At 35.8% G+C, this 20,457-nt stretch overlaps 1 protein-coding gene across 1 annotated transcript in view; it reads right to left on the bottom strand.

Annotated features, from left to right (window-relative positions):
* LOC111045691 (serine/threonine-protein kinase SMG1-like) overlaps positions 1–20,457 on the bottom strand; it is a 164,521-nt gene that overhangs the window by 30,337 nt on the left and 113,727 nt on the right. The window contains exons 40-47 of the mRNA XM_039429368.1: positions 18,878–19,054; positions 17,103–17,224; positions 14,141–14,456; positions 11,286–11,596; positions 9,086–9,267; positions 7,864–8,049; positions 4,753–4,998; positions 2,163–2,445 (exon numbers count right to left, since the gene is read on the bottom strand). Of these exons, the coding sequence (XP_039285302.1) occupies positions 2,163–2,445; positions 4,753–4,998; positions 7,864–8,049; positions 9,086–9,267; positions 11,286–11,596; positions 14,141–14,456; positions 17,103–17,224; positions 18,878–19,054 (1,823 nt within the window). The remainder of the gene's footprint in view (positions 1–2,162; positions 2,446–4,752; positions 4,999–7,863; positions 8,050–9,085; positions 9,268–11,285; positions 11,597–14,140; positions 14,457–17,102; positions 17,225–18,877; positions 19,055–20,457) is intronic.

The following is a 20,457-nucleotide window of genomic DNA, read 5'->3' as shown; positions in this document are numbered from 1 at the left end:
AATAAAGTACTCAATCAATCAATCAATCAATCAATCCTCTTTGATTGCCATCTCAGCCATAAGAAACAGAATAGACACCAATAACAGCACACTAAAAATTGTCATTCTATTGAGAAGCACATCAAGATCAAAAGAAAACAGCTTGATATAAAATATGGAAAAATGTATTGGTTGCTTGGTCGCCAATCCACCCTATCTTTGAAAAACAAGATCCTTCTCTACAACCAAATCTTAAAACCAATTTGGGCGTATAGGATCCAACTATGGGGATAAGCCGGTCAAAGTAACATCAATATGATACAGAAATTTCAAAATAAAGTATTAAGGAATATGGTAAACGCTCCTTGGTTCATCAGAAACAATGGGCCCGTTTGTGTACATGGAATGTGGTAAATTGTCCGATTCACAATTTACCAGGTAAAAAGTTCCGTGTTCCATGGGAAGAGTTTTGACAGATTCTGTACCAGTTCCAAAATCCTGCCCCACAGTCGAAGCGTGGTAAATTGTCCGACCTGGTACAGTTCCAACTATCTGAGCTCTCATTGGTCGATTATTGTAGTCTGCTTCCTTCTCTGCGCATGTGCTGATACTTTGTTTACCATAGCATAGCCATAGAATACATAACCAACAATATGATGTTTGATAACCATTCATTAAATGAATTTTGCTCTATAGAAAATTTGACAGTAATGGAATAAAAGAAATGCACACTTTTCTAGACGGTAGGTTTGTGAAACAGCCTTTCTTCATTCACGCAGCTAGTAAACGACACATTTTAGTGTAAATCAACTTTATATGTGCGCGCCAAAAGCTTGAACCAACGATTTTGAGATGGCGTTCCATGGGAACATTTTGCACTAGTCACGTGATGGAACAATTTACGATTGGAACTGGAACTATTTACTGTACACAGAACGTACACAGTGAATGGCATGGAGATCCACGCATTTTTTGTGGCCAGTGAGATAAATCGATTTTCCATACAGCATGAGTCGAGACTCTATCATCATGTCAACCCTGAGGTTATCCAACTACTACAGAACGAAGATCTTACCAGGAGGCTGAAGAGAAAAAAGTCTTTTGAACTAGTTTAATATTAATTTGTGATACTGTACGCAGACTATATAATTTGTACTGCTCTCAACTACTTGGACCATCACTGGATGAACTGAAGTTTTATAGTTTTTCATAGTGAAATTAATATTAATGGTTGATATCTGAGACTAGTTTTAATGACAATCAAAAGAGAAAAAAATCTGGTGTGGCGTACTCACACAACTTTCCTTGCCGTTATGAAAATTGATCACATGACACTAGTGTTTACGCGCATCTCAAGTCTACTTATAAACAAAGATCTGAGCCAGCTGGTGACAGGACAATAATGCTGGAGACATACGAGGTCTGCTATCTCTTCATAGTGAATCACTTAAAAGAATCAACAGTTGCCAACAGTTTGCAATTGGATAATCACATTTTCTCGTATTTCGAGCTTATTTTCAATTTTAGGTGAAAATGTTACTAAACATTAATTGTAGAGATTTTCATGCTAAATCTATTCCACTTTTTTTTTGTTTAAATTGTATCTGAATCCTGATAATTGAGAATCTAATATCAAACTTTGCATAGATGGGGCGGAACTCCTGAAATTTTTACAGATATGGGACTTGTAGCAGTTGATAGAGCTTATCAATGACTTTTTTTGGTATGAATTTAATCAAAATCGTTGAAGCCGTTTTCGAGAAAATCGCGAAAAACCCTGTTTTTGACAACATTTTTGCCATTTTAGCCGCCATCTTGAATTGCATTTGATTGAAATTGTTTGTGTCGGATCCTTAAGTTCCAAATTTCAAGTGATTCCGTCAATTGGGAGATGAGATATCGCGTACACAGACGCACATACACTCATACACAAACACACACACATACAGTAAAATACTCAAAAACCACTTTTTTGGACTCAGGGGACCTTAAAACATATAGAAATTGAGAAATTTGGGTACCTTATTTTTTTCGGAAAGCAATGTTTTCCTTCCCTATGATAAAAGTAAAAATTGGAAAGTAAAAATTCATAGTCTTCTGTTGTTACACCTTCCGTGGGACACCTGTATAGGACTGTTTAAACTAATATCTAATATGTATTCGGTCAGTCTCCACACACTCACCTGTGACATCGAGTCCGATCTTCTCCAACATGAGACACAGAGTGAGAGCGAGCGTGTGAGAGAACACACCCAGCAACTGATGGCTGACATAGTCGGCCGTGAACCGTCTGATGGTGCGGTTGAGTCGCTCGTCGTCGTGCGGTTCGGAAGCCACCTGATTGCCACCCCGGAAGCCAGCCGCACACTCCACGCACAAGTCAAACAGCTCGTGCATCGTCTGCAGGCGACGCACCATGAAGATGTCCTCCAGTACCGAGCGCGGTTCCGCGTCGAAGATTGTTCCCTGCGGGCCAAAAGCAGATTCGTTAGTTGAAGTTGAAATTTATTGCCAAAATATTCTATGAGTATAGTAATCATTCGAGAATAGACAAAACAAGTTAAACAACTGGAGTAACTAAGGTATGTAGAAAGAGGTTTGGACACGCGGCTAGCCACTCATTGCCCCATTTCTGAATCTTCCTCAATAAATGTCCTGTCATTCTCCCTCCATAGAAGAACAAAGTTCATTGTAAATACAATTGTAGGAAGCCTTTTGTTGCTTAAGAAGTTTTTTCACTTGCTGAGCTGATGAACAGCTGAAGTGTTATTAGTATCATAGAGAAACAATAGCGTAAGTAGATATCCCATGGTATGGGGCATTTATGTCGCAACTTTTACTGTTATCTCAAGCCGATTACTGTCAATTTTTACTGTTTGACCGGGTGAGAGTGTATGAACGGCACAATATGAGAGACTACCAGCGTCATAAAGCTTCACGGGAAAAAACTACGTGGACTATCGGCTTGAGATAACAGTAAAAGTTGCGACATAAACGCCCTATACCATGGGATATCTACATATGCTATTGTTTCTCTATGTTAGTATGAAGAATATAGGCTAGTATTATAGTATGCATAGTATAGTATATTTTGATGCTTAACCGAACGCAGTGAGGTCTATGTTTTAACTCGGATTTTCTTTTATCTGTATGTATATATGTAACACATTTACAGCCAAACGCGTTGAAAGAATTCTATGAGATTTGGCAGGAATATTCCTTTTTAACTGCGCGTCGAAGTATACACAGGTTTTTTTTTAAATTTTGCTTTTACGGATAATAATTATGAAAGGGAAAGGAATTTCCTCCATACTCTGATATCACTATACATATAATCTACTCTGAAGATAGGGTTAATCAGACTATAGAATTATTCATAATCAATCAGCTGACAAGTGGATTATTCATTGCATGCATTACACAGATGTCTGGAGAAGCCGGTGAACAGGTAGCCTACTTGTGGATGAGAAAACTGCGTGAGGTCTACTACTAGTATATTATGGGATAGACATATTGTGTCTCGCTCCAAAATTAACATTGGTGTTACATGACCTCTATCTAAAGACATTGGGAATAACCAACCAGGTTTTTAAAAATAATTATTTATTACAAAATACTAATAAACATGAAAGTTACAGGCGATGTAGAAATGACCAACAGGCTCAGCCAAAAACTGTCCTTTCTTGAATAGGTGCGTACAGACTCAAGCGCCACGAACACGAGCATTTCGCTTTTCATTAGCTGGTGCTATGCTTCTCGTTATATCTGTACTTTACGGTTTCTGTACAAATACAAATACTGGGTGATTATAAAAGGACTTTACAACTTTGAAATCACATAAATATTTATTGAAATTACTTACAGAATTGAAAAATTCAGTCGCATCGAACCAAGATAACACCTACACCTTAAACTTGAAGTGTTTTGTAACAAAATAACACATTTCTCAATTCTGTAAGTAATTTCAGTAGATATTTTTGTGCTTTCAAAGTTGTAAAGTCCTTTTATAATCACCCAGTATAATAAGGATAGCATCAGCAGACGTGTTAGTGGCGCATAAGTCTGTTTACTCTTTTATATGCACCTTCAAATATATTATAATTACATTCACTCCAAACAGTCCGCATTCCATATAAAAATGATATCAATGCTTCTCACACATTCTCTTATTTTTTCTTCTATAGTGAGATCCACTCTATAATGGCAGTGTTTGATTAGCTATGATATTGCTATCCTTGTCTATCATTCAACAAAGCGGATAGCGCTATATCTTTCTCGCTTTGCTCTAAAACCAGATCGTCTTTTAGCAATGCAGAATTATTAATTGATAAACAAAATATTTTATCTTAATTATGGAATTATCGAAAAATATAATTTCTTGCTTGATAAAATATAATTAATTATTTTAAACGAGAATAACCATTTACTATTACATCAATAAACCTGTATCAGCTACCGTCTATAGAAGGCATTGACAAGACAGAGAGGATAGGCAAAGTTTTTCTCCTATCTTTCTCCACTACCATTATAAGGTGGACCTCACTATACCTGTGCTGACGTCACCAGAATGCACTATGGCTTTGTTTACGGAGGAAGTGTTACACTTAGTCCAAGTCTCGTAGTTGTTCACTTCACAAAATGTTCAGTCCTCAATTATTCTCACAAAGTAGATTTTTAAATTTAGATACTTCAAAACCAAACCAATGCTTGTTTCATAAACATTATCATTGTTATCATGTTTTTGTGATGAATACAGATTTAATTTGTACTCACAGCAAGCGACTTGGCCTCGCGCACTTGATCGACCGTCCGCCAGACGGCCGGCGTCTGCAGTCGCGTCAACGCCGTGATCAGCGTCTGGTTGCCGATGGCCAGATTCTCGAAAAGGCCGTTGAAGCCCATCAGCAGCATAAGACCGGGCGACAGCTGATCGCTGTCACTGCCGCACGATGACGTCACCAGCGGCTCGTAGCCGGCACGAAGGTCGGCCACTATCTGGCGACAGTGCTCGTTGCTCGACTGAAACAATGAATGCACAAATTTATACATTTAAAAAACAAAATAACGTAGAAAAAATACAATAAATTAACCCCGAGCTCACAAATATAATTTTTTTATAGTAGAGCTCATCGAATTTCAATCTTGCTGTTTACACTGTTGTCAATATTTGCAGTAGCAGAAGTCTTCAAGGTGATTTACAGCATTTAATTGGGATCTTCGTTTAATAATTGACCGAGCGAAGGGAGGTCTAAGATTCAAGTCGACGGGTTTGCACTTCTCTTTATGTTTTTATGTTCCGCATTTACGACGAAACACGGTAATAGATTTTCATGAAATTTGATAGGTATGTTCCTTTTTGAATTGTTCATATTTTGAATATGTTCCTTTTTCGACGAATATACAAGGTTTTTGGAAATTTTGCATTTCAAGGATAATATAAAAGGAAAAAGAGGCCTCCTTCATACGCCAATATTAATAATAGAGTATATTAATAAGAGTACGCCAAGTAAAAATAAGACTATAGAATTATTCATCATAAATAAGCTGTCGAGTGGATTATAAATTGCATGCAATTTAATATCTCAATGTAACTTGGTGAAAAAACAGCTGTTGTGTGGACTATTAATTGCATGCAGTGAACTTGAAAAAGTATAGTATTTTCTCCCGACTTTTCTCTGCTTTCAACTCGGTAAGCTTTTGATGATAGTACATAGCTGTTAACATCAATTTATTAAAATTACATTGTCGATACAACCCAAACAGCCATTAGTCGTTTATGTAACGATATCTATCTCGCCGACACGACAGGACAGGAATTATTTAGGAGTAATTCTCATACTCTGTTAAAGAGTCTCTGGGAAGATATTAAAAACAAACAAACAAACAAACAAACAAACAAACAAGGACATAATTCACTCTGATGGACAGTATTAGAGGAGACTGTGGTTTATAACTGCGCGACGTCTACTGTTCACAGAACTTTTAGTAACTATTTATTAATTAGCATTTGAACAAACGTAAATTCCAATTTATTTCCATCAATAGATTATTCGTTTGGAAAATACTTATCAGGGCACCAGGGATTCAGCGCCATTAGGGTGTGATCACATTGGATGCTCAAGTGTACGCTTAATTATGCATGACCAAGCGCCCAGATGAGAAACAAAATCTGGAATGAGCAATAGGAACACTGACACTGAACGCGTGCACTTGCTGGTTGCGTTCAGTGTGAGCAGCTACATGCAAGTCACAACGTGTTTCAATTACACTTTCCAGATTTTGTTTTTCGGCTGACTTGCACATGCACATATCCGCATTCAATGTGATCACACCCCTACGCTCTTAATACATAAATAGTTATTATAGGAGTAAAAATTTGAAATCTAAGAACCCTTTTAAAATTGTTCAACCATGACAAGTTTCGGGTATATAATGCCATTATTGATTGAACAATTTAAAAAGGGTACTTAGATTTCTCATTTCTATTTATATTCAAGAGTAGCCCTGGAGAAAATAAGATAGTTATTATAGCCTGATGTGATTATTTGAAGGCGTTACTGTACCTAGAAAGATAGACAGAGTTTAGTATTCAACTCCCTGATATATACCTCGGTTTAGTATCTTTGTACTAGGTGATGCTTAAGGTAATAGATATAGTTTTAGATTTTTTGGAATTTTTGTATTATCTGTAGTAGCATAAATTAGTATTAATTTGATGATAACCTCGACACATATATTATATAGTGAGGTATCATTTTGTAAACCTTGAATATTGTTATAAGATTATTATTGAAAATGTATGAAAAAAATATGTAATGTATGAATTTATGAATAAATTCCTCTGGATGTGTCGTCCAACATCCAGAGAAATTATTATTATATTTGGTGAGATTCACTTTCTTTTCTAATTATTTTCTTTTCGAATAAAATTCTTTGTATGCAATCACTGCTGAAAGCTCACAGTGTATCTCACTATAATATACTATAATACTATCAATATAGCACCTGGGAGAAAGAAGCACTTCATAGCGGAACGAATATATTTAAACCGGACTCACTGGAGCTTAGTTTAGGAGAGAATTTAGCAAAGTTTAGGTTAGGTTAAGTTACTTTTCAACAAAATATGGAAGTTTAAGAGGGAATTTAACAAAGTTTGGACAGTTTCAGAGAAATTTTAACAAAGTTTGGACATTTTAGTGGGAAATTGAACAAAGTTTGGACATTTTAGTAGGAAATTGAACAAAGTTTGGACAGTTTCAGAGAAATTTTGACAAAGTTTGGACATTTTAGTAGGAAATTGAACAAAGTTTGTATCGTTTCAGAGAAATTTAAACAAAGTTTGTAAAGTTTAGGAGAAATTCAATGCAAACCTTGACTACTGCTGCATCTTACAGTATGCACGAATGTTTCCTATAGCGAGGTCCAAGTTATAATAGCAGTGGAGAAAGATACGAGAACAACGTTGCCGATCCTCTGTCTTGTCAATGCCTTCTATAGACGGTAGCTGATACAGGTTTATTGATGTGATATCAACTGTTCATTCTCGTTTTAAACAATCAATTATATTTTATCAAGCAAGAAAATATATTTTTCATAGTGGATTTTCATAATTAAGATAAAATATTTTGTTAATGAATTATTAATTCTTCATTGTTAAAAGAAGATCTGGCAACAGAGCATAGCGAGAAAGAGATAGCGCTATCCGCTTTGTTGAATGATAGAAAAGGATAGCAATACAATAGCTAATCAAACACTGTCATTATAACGTGGACCTCACTATATGAATAAACATTGTTCAGTGACCATTAAATGCTCACCTTAATTCCTATAATGACATATCCCAAATGCAGGTGCAGCTGAGAGAGAGAAAATACAAAAGCTCACCTTAATTCCCATGATTACACATTCCAAATGGAGTTGCAACTGAGAGAGTAGATCACACAGAGGCAGTGGAGAACTGTTGACCACTTGCTTGAACTTTGCAATCAACTCTACAGCACTCTCGTCTTCGCGTTGGATTATCTGCAGTGCTTCCGGCAAAATTATATTCGTGAAGTTCATGTTCAGCTCCTACAAATTAAAATACTAACATTCAATTTAATCGATCCACATTTTAGTACATACCAAATTGGTCCACATTTTTCAGTTGATATTCAGTTCCTGGGAATGGAAACAGGAACATTCAATCTAATTGTTCCACACTTTTGCACAGGAATTTCCCAACACTTAACAACTATAAATCAACTAGTGACCCCTGGGTTGGAGAACTCGCTCAAGAACTTACTGCTGTATTGTAATCTTTCTCCCAGGGGGTGCTCCTAAAGGCAGTGTTTTTTCTTTGACGTCTCCTCCTTGCACTATTGTACTTTCTGTGTTTGTCATTGATTGTGACGATTCAATGTTGTGAAGCTTGTCTTTTATGTGCAACTACTTAAATAAATTAAATTTGATTTGATTTGACGGACAACGACTTTGGCCTTCAGTAAGTTAAAAGTGAGAACTCGCTAACGCTAGTTCAAATAAAATCAAAATCTTCATTGCAGAAAACATTGATCAATATTATAGCAAAATCAAAATAATGTTATTAATTAATTATTTATTCATCACATTGTGTACAAATACTTGAATATTATATTTATACATTGTTAAAAACAATCTGGGTAAAGTGCGGAGGAAGTAGAGGATAGCGCTATCTGCTTTGTCGAATGATAGACAAAGATAGTCAATGTTAGACAATGATAACGTGGATCTCACTATAGGTGCATGAACAAGTTTTCTGATGGGCTTGCCTAAACAGTCTAACCATATTTTTTAGTCTCCATAATTATCATATCAATAAACTCAATTGTGATTCATGTTACGTCAAGCTTCAAAATTCAAAATTTTCAAATCATTATTCCTAGACCGAAAATCCATTGACGAAGCAGTGGGCGATTTCATAACCTTAACCTTTGGACAACATTAACATTTTTTCAAAGTTTTCGGAGAGAAATATACAGGCCCAGCCTAGTTTTTCCTCCAATGTCATAATTATATAATGATTATAGTGTTTCATACAATAAATAAATGAATTGATCAATAATCCAAATTTATATTGAAGGTTCACCTGTAATCCCTTGTACTGATTGTGAGCCATGGCCGCACACTCCAAGGCCAGTTTGAGTCTGGCATCAGTGGGATCTGGAAGAAGTGAGAGCAGTTTCGACACAGAGCCGGTGATTAGATACATGTCATCCAGGAACCAGTCTCCTTCTCGTGAGGTCAGGTCTACCAGGCTATCACCGGCACCTGCAAAAGGTAACAAAGTTTATTAATTACTCAATTAATGGGTCTAAGCATTACAGTTGAATTGTGCAAGATGTTGTGTTTTTTTTCCATACTGAAAGCACAAAAAGAAATTTTCAAAAACTTCTTATTATTATATACTTCGTGGCACAACCAGCCTCATCTTCAGCTGTCTTATTTACTACTAATGTCTTCACAAGAGGAGATTGCAGCTAGAAGAGTAGGTAGTAGGTATATAATACTCGAAATAGAAATATTATTGCATTTCCAATTCATAGAAATGTAGCTTTTGAAAAAACTCCATTTTATTCCGGAATGGGACTCTATAAAAGGCTGCCAACAGACATTCGAAACATTGAATCAGTCATTCTATTCAAACAGGCAGTCAAAAAAATGTTATTAGAGAAAAGCCTATACGCAATCACAGAATTTTATTCACAAGAAAATTGATTTTTTTAAATATATAATATAAATCATAACCATCCTTAATGATACTTGACACTTGATACCTGAATAAATATTTTATTATTTTGATTGTATGTATTATAGTATAAGTATTATTACTGACAAGTTACCTGTCAGATGGGATTCTTCCCAATGATTATTAATGAATAATAAATAAATGAATGAGTTGGAAATGCATTTAGATAGAGGAGTGGGTAGCTACAGAGGCTAGCTATTCAAATGTACTCTCGAAGAAACTAAATCATAGATTTATTCCATAAATGCACGAAAACTGAATTTAGAATCTACATAATAACATCTTTATGAGACAACATAAAACCTTTTTTATATAATAATAATTACTTGCACTATTTTAGTAAGTTTTAACCTAACTTACTGTATTTTTATTTTATTAGAAAATCTATTTGGATTTCATTGTTATATCTATTATAACTTTCTAATGTATAATATATTTTTTGTGTTATATTAATGTATTTATTATGCATTTGAAATGAAATTGGTCATGTTTGAAAGAGGAGAATAATTTCTGATGGAGAATGTAGTTAGAGGATTAGGTAGTTAGAGAGGCTAGCCAAGTAATTTAGAGAGGCTGTCCTGTTTCAAGTCATTTGGGTAAAGGAGTACTGTCCACCGCTCGTAAGATGGCCTCTGAGGTCTGAGGGAAATGAATGAGTGGCGCCATGTTGTTGACAACTCTGTAGTGTGACTACAAACCCTGCTCAATAATAAAGCGGTACTAAAAAAACATTAATGTAACGACTAAAAATGTTAAGATGTAATTTTACTTTTAGATCGCTGGTTAAATTACAAATTTGGTGGGATGGAAATTACTCCATTAAATTTGGCGAAGGCAAATAGACCACAGTGTGTACGTTCTGTGTACAGTAAATTGTTCCATCACGTGACTATTGCAAAATGTTCCCATGGAACACCATTTCTAAATCGATGGTTCAATCTTTTGGCGCGCACATATAAAGTTGATTACAGTAAAATGTGTCGTTTACTAGCTGCGTGAATGAAGATAGGCTGTTTTACAAACTTACCGTCTAGAAAAGTGTGAATTTCTTTTATTCCATTACTCTCAAAGTTTCTATAGAGAAAAAATCATTTAATGAATGGTTATCAAACATCAAATTGTTGGTTATGTATTCTATGGCTATGCTATGGTAAACAAACTATCAGCGCATGCGCAGAGAAGCAAGCAGGCTACAATAATCGACCAATGAGTGCTCAGATAGTTGCTGCCTGGCTCTCCAGTGACATACGTCAAAAATAGATCGACTGCATTCCTTTCAGAACAGAGGCCAAATTACGAGCGGTGCACAGTAGATAGTTAGAGAGGCTCTAGGTTAGAGATAGAGGATAGTTGGAAAGTTCAATAAGCTTAGAACTGGTTTTTATATTTCCTGGCTCTGGTCAATAAAAACCGAGACAAATCGATGGATTATAAATCAATAAAAACGATGAAATAGCGCCAGATAACAAATTAATAAAAAAACATTAAATCTGTAAAACAATATAAATAAAAATATAGATGAATAAATAAATAGACATACCAGAAGCAGCCGCCTCCATCATGAGAAACCGCTTGTTGAAGCCACACAAGGCGGAGACGATGACCAGTTCGGCGGCGAGCGCATTCTTGAGCGTCACCTTCCTTGCGGCCGCTTCCGCGTCTGCCAGCCGCGTCTCACCGGCTGCAGGTGTGGCCACAGTCGCAGACTGCCATTTCTTCAGCTGGACTCGAGCCTCGGTCAAGGCGCGGAGCAGGCCAAGTGAATAGCTCAACACCTGCTGGCAGGAGGGACTGTCCAAAGCAGGTGGCGAACTCAGCGAGAGTTTTGCTTCGGCCAGCACTTGTTCGCATCTGTGCACATATCAAATTGAATAGATAAATAAATAAATGAGTAAATGGATAATCAAGTAATTCAATAAATAAAAAAATAAATGAAATTGAAATCATCAAAGGAGATTGTTGATAATGATGTAACAGCTAGAACTAGTATCTAGATTTTTTATGTGGTCTGGTCCTTACTGTCTTGGACAAGTGAGAGTGTGAGAACGGCAAAGTATGAGAGACTACCAGCATCACATAGCTTCTCGGAAAATAAGTACTTGAACAAACAGTAAAATTTGGCATATAGTCCAGTCAACGAAATAGAAGGAAAAGTTTGGAACACAATTTTTGACCCCGCAGCTTTTTTAAGAAACAATACATCGATTGACAGGGGAATTTGGAGGGAATGTTTGGAACACAATTTTTGACCCCGCAGCTTTTTTAAGAAACAATACATCGATTGACAGGGGAATTTGGAGGGAATGTTTGGAACACAATTTTTGACTTCGCAGGCCAGACCTTGGACTACTTAGAAGATAAACATATTAAAAGTCCTCACCCCTACCCCTTGTGCTTAAGGGATGAGAAATTTGCGTTTTTTTTCATTTCTGGCTTACACGCATGTATCTTGAGAGCAATGCATTTCAGCGACATGACTAATTGAAGAAAAATGAAGCTAGATAAATTTACAAGTTTTGTTCAGTGAGGTTTAGTGATATCTCCTTTAGTTATCCTTTCAAGATATTCGCTTTTAAAAGTGTGAAATCCTTGAAAAGACAGTTTTTCTTCCAACTTTTAGCACTTTCAGGGCTTATTACTCAACAACAATGCATCGAGAAAATAAGTACTGAACGTTGGGTTGTAGAGGATTCAATGCTCTTCAATTTCATGTATTATTTTAACATTTTTTGCTATCCATCAATTGTTATAACAGCTCTAGTGTTGAGTGTGAAATTCTCAATACAGCAACAAGTGTCAACTTGTCCACCTTTTTTAGCACATGGGTTAGGGATGAGGATTTTCAATATTGAAGCTGCAGAGTCAAAATTTGTGTTCCAGATATTGTGTTCAAATTACATTGTCAAATGATCAATTGTTGCTGTATTGAGAATTTCACACATGATTATCTTCTTATGTTATCTTTTCTTTAAGGTATTACCATAAATGATACAGTATAACCACAATATGATACAGTATGAAAACACTAAGTTCCAGTATAACCTCACATGATACAGTATCAACACACATGATACAGTATGAACACAATATGATACAGTATCATCTCTACTTGATATACAACACCATGATTTATCTTCTTATGCTATCTTTTGGTATGAATGAATATATTCACTATGCTTCAATGTATCACAGAACAGCTCTCTTTGAGTAAAAACCAACATAATAGGCCTTAAATTTATTAGAAGGCTTCCTACTCATTTGAAAAATTGTGAAGATAATAATAATACTGAGGGTGATGCCCACATAAGCTCTTAGGCTTGTGCGTGGGTAATGAGTGAGAGGGATGATGATGAGAGATGACGACTACTTTTCAGGTAGTCGGGACCGACGACTTATCGTCTCATCCGAAAGACGGGGTGGCCGTATCTATGTGATTGTGCTGCCGTCAAGAACTTTTGTCCTGGTCGAGATTCGAACTTGGGTTCTCTTGATCATTAGACCGGCGCGTTATCACTTACTCCATCGAGCCACCCAACGAGTATCCACACATGATACAATATGAACACAATATGATACAGTAGTAACATCTCAACTTGATACACAACACCATGGAGAATCTTCTTATGCTCTCTTTTCTCTATGGTATCACCATAAATGATATAGTATCACCATAAATGAGGCAGTATCACCACACATGATACAGTATAAAAACAATATGATACAGTATCATCACACATGATACAGTACGAAAACAATATGCTACTGTATCACCACACATGATACAGTATAAAAACAATATGTTACAGTATCACAACACATGATACAGTATGGAAACAATATGTTACAGTATCACCACACATGATACAGTAGTAACATCTCAACTTGATACAAAACACCATGGGATATCTTCTTATGCTATCTTTTCTATATGGTATTACCATAAATGATACAGTATAACCACACATGATACAGTATGAACACAACATGATACAGTATCAACACAATATGATACAGTATCACCACACATTATACAGTATCATCTCAACTTCATACACAACATCATGGGATATCTTCTTATGCTATCTTCTCTCTATGATAAGCATGGATATTTTTCAAATAGTGTGTTTGTCTTTTCGGTCTCAAAATTTTATAATTTACCAAGTTTTGAATTTTTCAACTATTTGTAATTAATTTAATTCAATTTAAAATGATTTCTGTGTGTTTTGAATTGTAAATTGAGTGTGTAATTGAAGAAAATTAAAGTGACACATAACCCAGCTACATTTGGACTGTTGCATAAATTAGAATTGGAACCGTTTTGGGCTTATAAACCTGTGGTATTTTTCTGTAAGTTGGTAATTCTGAATGATTGAATAAATAAATAAAGCTACACACCTCTGCAACGACATCTCCTCCAACAGCCGTCTACCCCAGCCGAGATACAGAGTACTCCTGTGCTTAGCCAGATACGACACCGGATACAACCTGGCAACAGCGCCATACTGGCCCAACAACTCCAGACAGGCGGTGGTCAGCTGACTCTGCTGTGCGCACAAATCGCTCAGATCGGTCTCGCACTGCGCACACTGCTGCACCATCTCTCGCTGTCCGGCGTTGGCCAGAAACTCCTTGATCAGGTCGAACACACACGAGTAGCTCTCTTTAGAAGGCCGTGCCGCCACTTCGCTCATCCATTGGCTGAGTTGTGGGCCTGGCAATTCAAAACAAATGATTTCTATCTTTGAAAACAACAATATTTTCACAAATAACAACACAAATAGATAATTCGTTTATTTCACTGCATTTTTACAATAATTTGTAATACAAATACATACATTAAACATAATGGTTGAACATTACAATTGGTAATACAAATACATACCTTAAGCATAATAATTGAACATAGATAATAATATTAAGCATGTAACAGAAAAAACCACAGTGCATCCCTCTTTAGGCTAAACCTGTGTTGAGGGATGTCTCGCTCTCTAGTTGAGTCAACTTAATTATAATACAATAACAATTTTGAGGTATCAAACAATAAAGTAAATTTTATACAATAATCAGTGTGCTTTTCACAAGATGGGATTATGAATCTTTAACAATAAATTACATTTGAATGAAGACAGCAAAAAATGTAAATAATATTACACCTCTATTAAACGTTTTTCTTCATAGAAGCGATTAAGTCTATTCTTAAACAAATTGTAACTGGGTGCATCTGATATATCTGATTTCAGTTTATTGAAAAGTCGTGGTCCCTTAGCAAAAGCATGTAAGGAGGCCACTCTACTTCTTGTAAAGGGTTCTTTTAATTTATTAGCAAGATTTCGACGAGTGGAATATACATGTTCATCCATAACTGGAAACTCTGAACGTCTTAAATACACAAACTTCAAAAGATTTATTTCAAATAGGGTATCAACACTAAAAACGCCAAATTCTCTATACAATACTTCGGTTGGATATCTTATGGGTCTCTTTAAACATATTTTTATTATTCTTTTATAAAGAATTATGAGAGGTTGCAAAATTGAACAGTGTGTGGATGGGTGGTTTGCTGAATATCAAGACTAAGAGCCTGTTCACATGACAGCGATTTACGCTCGGTTGTCGCGCGGTTGACCAACCGAGCGATTGCCAGGAAACACAAGGTGCCGTACACATGCAACGCTCCGTTTTAGTAGTAGCCGGCGAATCGCGGCGGTTGTAGTCTCCAGTCCAACCGCTCGGTTGTCGCTCGGTTGCCGGGCGGCTCGATATACTAGAGCAGGCATGAGAGCGTACACATGTCTTCAGTCAACCGAGCGGTTTCGAGCAGAGCAGTTCACATAGTGCACATTCTATTACAATTTCAGTTCAATTAAAATTTATTCTATTACAATTTTCAGTTCAGTTTAAGTAAGTTTGGAGAGGATCATAGTTCATAGTAGTATCTAGTTCACTTTAGTTTCAAGTAGTTCATAGTAGGAATATGGAAGTAGGCCTAGAATCCTTTGCGAAATGAAAATTTTGCAAATGCGAAATGAAAGTGCATTTGGGACATGGAGTGCTAGGGCTAGTACCTATATAGCTACATAATTTCATTATGTATTTGATTTTTTTTTAAATAACACCAGCATGATAATATTCTACACACAGTAATATGAATAATGTAAGAAGCAGTAATATTAGAGTAATATAGTGATAAAGATTGAGTAGAAAGAAAGAAAGAAAGAAAAGAACTTTATTTACATGACAATATTATAGCAGTATTGATATTAAATGTATATAATAATTAGTATATCTTGATGATATCAATAAGTGTTCAAAGTTCATTTAGCTTGACATTTTCTGCCGTCAGCCGAAGTTGAGAGAGAAAAAAAGCAATAACCACTGTAAACTTTTGGTGATCAATAGAAAACGAGCAATAAATTATTGAGTAATATAGATTGATCAATAAAGATTGAGTACATAGATGTTGTAGTAATTATTTATCATGAGCGAGCGTAAACCGCTCATGAATCGCTGTCATGTGTACGAGGCTGGCAAACCGAGCGATTTGCCAATCAAGCGACAACCGAGCACAAATCGCTGTCATGTGAACAAGCTCTAAAGAATTATTCATGATTAGCTGGTGAGTGGATTATCAATTAAAAGCAAATTATCACAATTGATAACACTCGAAGTAAAATAGATAGTATTTTCTCCCGACCTTTCTCTGCTTTCAACTCGTTCAGCTTTCGATGATAGTAGTTATTTACAAAGTAATCATTTAGTAGTAGTAAGAAGTAATTTTTTTGATGATAAGCATTGTTGATACACCAACCCAATCACACACCGATATCTCGCCGACACTACACGACACGACAGAATTTACTGTGATGGACAGTATAGGATGAGGCTGTGGTTTATGACTGCGCAAGGTATACTGTTCACAGATACGACTACTAGTTAATTGCATGCAATGACTCATACAATTGATAACTCAAAGTAACATAGTATTTTCTCTCAACCTTTATCTGCTTTCAACTCAGGCTGACCAGTTGACAGTATGTCTCGTAGGAAATTAGCTTTTTGGTATTACAAAATATGATTTACACAACCCCATCGACATTACCGATGTTGATTAACATTGTCGATTACTTCTATGAACAGTAGACCTCGCGTTATAAAACTCAGCCTCCTCTAATACTGTACATCAGAATAAATTCTGTCATGTCGTGTCGGCGAGAAAAACATGTAAAAACATTAGGCGTTTTCACATCTATTTCTCGCCGACAGGACATGACAGAATTTATTCTGGAGTATTATAGGAGGATGAGGTTTGCAAGTGCGCGAGGTCTACTGTTCATAGAACTACTAGTTTATAGTTTACCTGTGATACAGGCACTAGCCATCTGGAACTGTGCCAATGCCGCCTGACACTCGGCCACTTTCTCCTCCAATCCCGTGCGAGCTTTGCTGGCTGCCTCTGATGACGTCACGAAAGCTGCATACCTGAATAATAGCATAAACAACATTTATGTAAAATGCTCATATTTATTTACGATTGGAGAAAATAAAATTAATCATATATATTCAATGACAATTCAAGAAAGGATATTAATTATTATTGAAAGAATATTCTAACCAATTCTTGACCAAGTATTTATGAGTGGGAATAAGTTTATCAATATTTTAATGGAAGGTGTTGGTTGGTACAGTACGCGTCCCTTAGCTTTGCCTACATGACTTTGAAAAGCTATTAAGCAAGGTATGGTTCGCGGGGTGATATTCACGGCTTTGCAAAAACATCAGGCTTCAGAGACCCTGGATCCCTAAGTAGAGGAAGCTCCTACACACAGAGATTCTTCATGAATGAGAGAGTTGCAAAGTATCACCAACAATGGAAAGAGAATGTTCAACGCATGTAAGCTGATAGGCTGTGTTGTGCTAAAATGTGTTGTCCTTGTGTATCTTTTCGGATGCAACACGTTGGTTTTGAGAAGACACAAAGGGACATCTGTTGCTTATGGGAAGATACATTTTGAAAAATGTTCGATGGTTTGGAATGGGTAGTATTGTAGTCTGGTGGCCCTTCGCCGATAGGCAAAGCTACAGGACCCGGAATGTACATGACAGGAAATACACAATTGATGCATTATCACTAATGCAAGCAAGCAATGAACTAATTAACTGATTAACTTGCAATTTTACATAAAGATTCTGAATTTACCGAGGATGAATATAAGTCCATTTTCATTGTTATTAATCAATTAATTTTAATTAAATAATTAGAACAGATTTATCCAATTTGTGATTGAGGTTAACGCAACAAATAAAAGACCAACCAAACAGAGCTTTCTCTAATACAGTTTATAAAAAACTTAAAAATGAAGCAGAAAAAACAGAGATAACTTTTAGATTTTAATTTAATAATTAAAACAGATTTATCCAATTTGTGATTCAAAGTTTACACAACAAATAAAAGCACAACCGAACAGAGCTTTCTCTAATACAGATTAGAAAAAACTTATAGAAGAAACAGGGAAAAACAGAGATAACTTATAGAAGATTTGTATATTCTCTATAGCACGGGTTACCTCCTATAGTGAGGTCCACGTTATAATGGCAGTGGAGAGAGATAGGAGAACAACGTTGCCGATCCTCTGTGTTGTCAATGCCTTCTATAGACGGTAGCTGATACAGGTTTATTGATGCAATATCAACTGATCAGTCTCGTTTAAAATAATGAGACATATTTTATTAAGCAATAAATTATATTTTTCAATAATTTCATAATGTATTTTCATGAAATATTTTGTTAATTATTCTATTTAATTTCAATTCTACATTGACAACCTGGCAACAGAGCAAAGCGAGAAAGAGATAGCACTATCCGCGTTGTTGAATAATAATAATAATAATTTATTTTTTGACAAAGAACAATTACAAAATTGCATTAGACAATGTCAGATTATTCAAAAGAAACATTAATAATTTGGGTGGAAATCCCACTCAATATAAATTTATACCACCTAGGTATGAAGGATACCATCTAGGAACGATAGACAAGGATAGCAATACCATTGTTAAACACTGCCATTATAACGTGGACCTCACTATAGTCTATTCATTGTTTTTAAGAATACATTGATAGTGAATGCTCACCTGGTGGGCAGCGAATAGAGACTATGATGCTGCGCATGCGCTTCGGCGTCTTTGAGCAGAGCCATCTGGTGGTGGCGTTCCTGTAGGCTGTCTTCCACCTGCTTGACACCGGCCTGCTCCACCAGCCAACGCTCCAGCAGCTCCATCAAAGCAGGAAGCTCACATAGGATACTGTCTCTGTATTCACACAACACACAATGATAAATAAAGTTGAGAAACGTTATGAAACAAGATATAGCAAGAAATAACAAACTATGGTAACTGCTGCAAACTAATAGTCAGCATTCATATCATTCATCAATAACGTTCAAGCAGTTCCATCAGCAAATGAAGCTCACACAGTACGAGAGAGAGAGAGAGAGAGAGAGAGACAAGAGAGAGACGAGAGAGAGTGACAAGAGGGAGACGAGAGAGAGAGAGAGAGAGAGACAAGAGAGAGGGAGATATCTCTGTACAGACACACCACATAAAGTGATCAATAAGACTGAATAGATAGATATTTTTCAATAGTCAAGAATCAATCATTTACGTTGAAACGGCACTCATTCCAATCATTATATTATGATTATATGTTATTATTATTATTGATGAATGAATATATCATCGCTTTCTAACCTATACACCCTATTTTTAGTTTCAAAGGTGATGTAGTAATATTAATGGTTTACACAAAATCATAATGGGAACGCTATTGCAGTTTTAAAACTGGTTTCAAGCTTGGGTGTTAACTAATACATTTCAGAAAAATAACCATGCCTTCAAGGCATGTTATAGTGTTGAAGAGTTTTAAAATGATAGGATGTTGTAATTTGTTGAACTGTATAATATCAGTTGTTTGTATGTAAAGTGTAGAAGAATGCTATAATTTTATGTAACATTTGCTACATTTTTGTAAGCTCCTGTAATTCTATTTAATTTCTGTATTTTTCAATACCTGTTGACAGGTCCAGTTTTTTTTTATTAAATCACAATAAACACTACATTATGGAGCATTGTTCAGCAGAATGTGACATACCAAAAAGTTTTATATAATAAATTATATAAAAACAATGTCTATATATGAGAAAACAAAATAAAGTCCATGATTTTGAAAAGTCCAATAACTCATCCAAACAACTGGAAACACTCCTCCATAGTTGTAAAGTGCTTTGGCTTAATAAAATTGAATTGAATTTATTGAATTGGATGGTTGCACTATTTCTAGCCTATGAAAAATGGAATTTTGTTGAGCAACGCGATTCGCCCTGGAAGAGCATAGTTCCATGTATTATGCATGTTTTATTCAAGTCAAATAGAATTCCTCACAATACAATGATACTTTAAACAAAAACACTATTCAAATACTTGATTGGTGCTTTCCAATGGATTTGGCTAGCAAAAAACAATACCATTGGTTCTTATGGGAATGTTCACACATAGTCAGATGTTTCAATGAACCATTTGAAACATAAATCAACTAAATCTGTACCAGACTGAACCGTGAATCGATTTTAGAAATCTTTCAACTCAATTAATTTACAAAACATTACTTCGATGACCAAGCCGATTACTGTCGACTATTGTCTATTATTACTGTTTTG

Source organism: Nilaparvata lugens, chromosome 5 (assembly GCF_014356525.2).
Source record: "Nilaparvata lugens isolate BPH chromosome 5, ASM1435652v1, whole genome shotgun sequence".
In the NCBI taxonomy this organism is placed as follows: Eukaryota; Metazoa; Arthropoda; class Insecta; order Hemiptera; family Delphacidae; genus Nilaparvata; species Nilaparvata lugens.
This window is presented reverse-complemented; position numbering and strand designations above follow the sequence as displayed.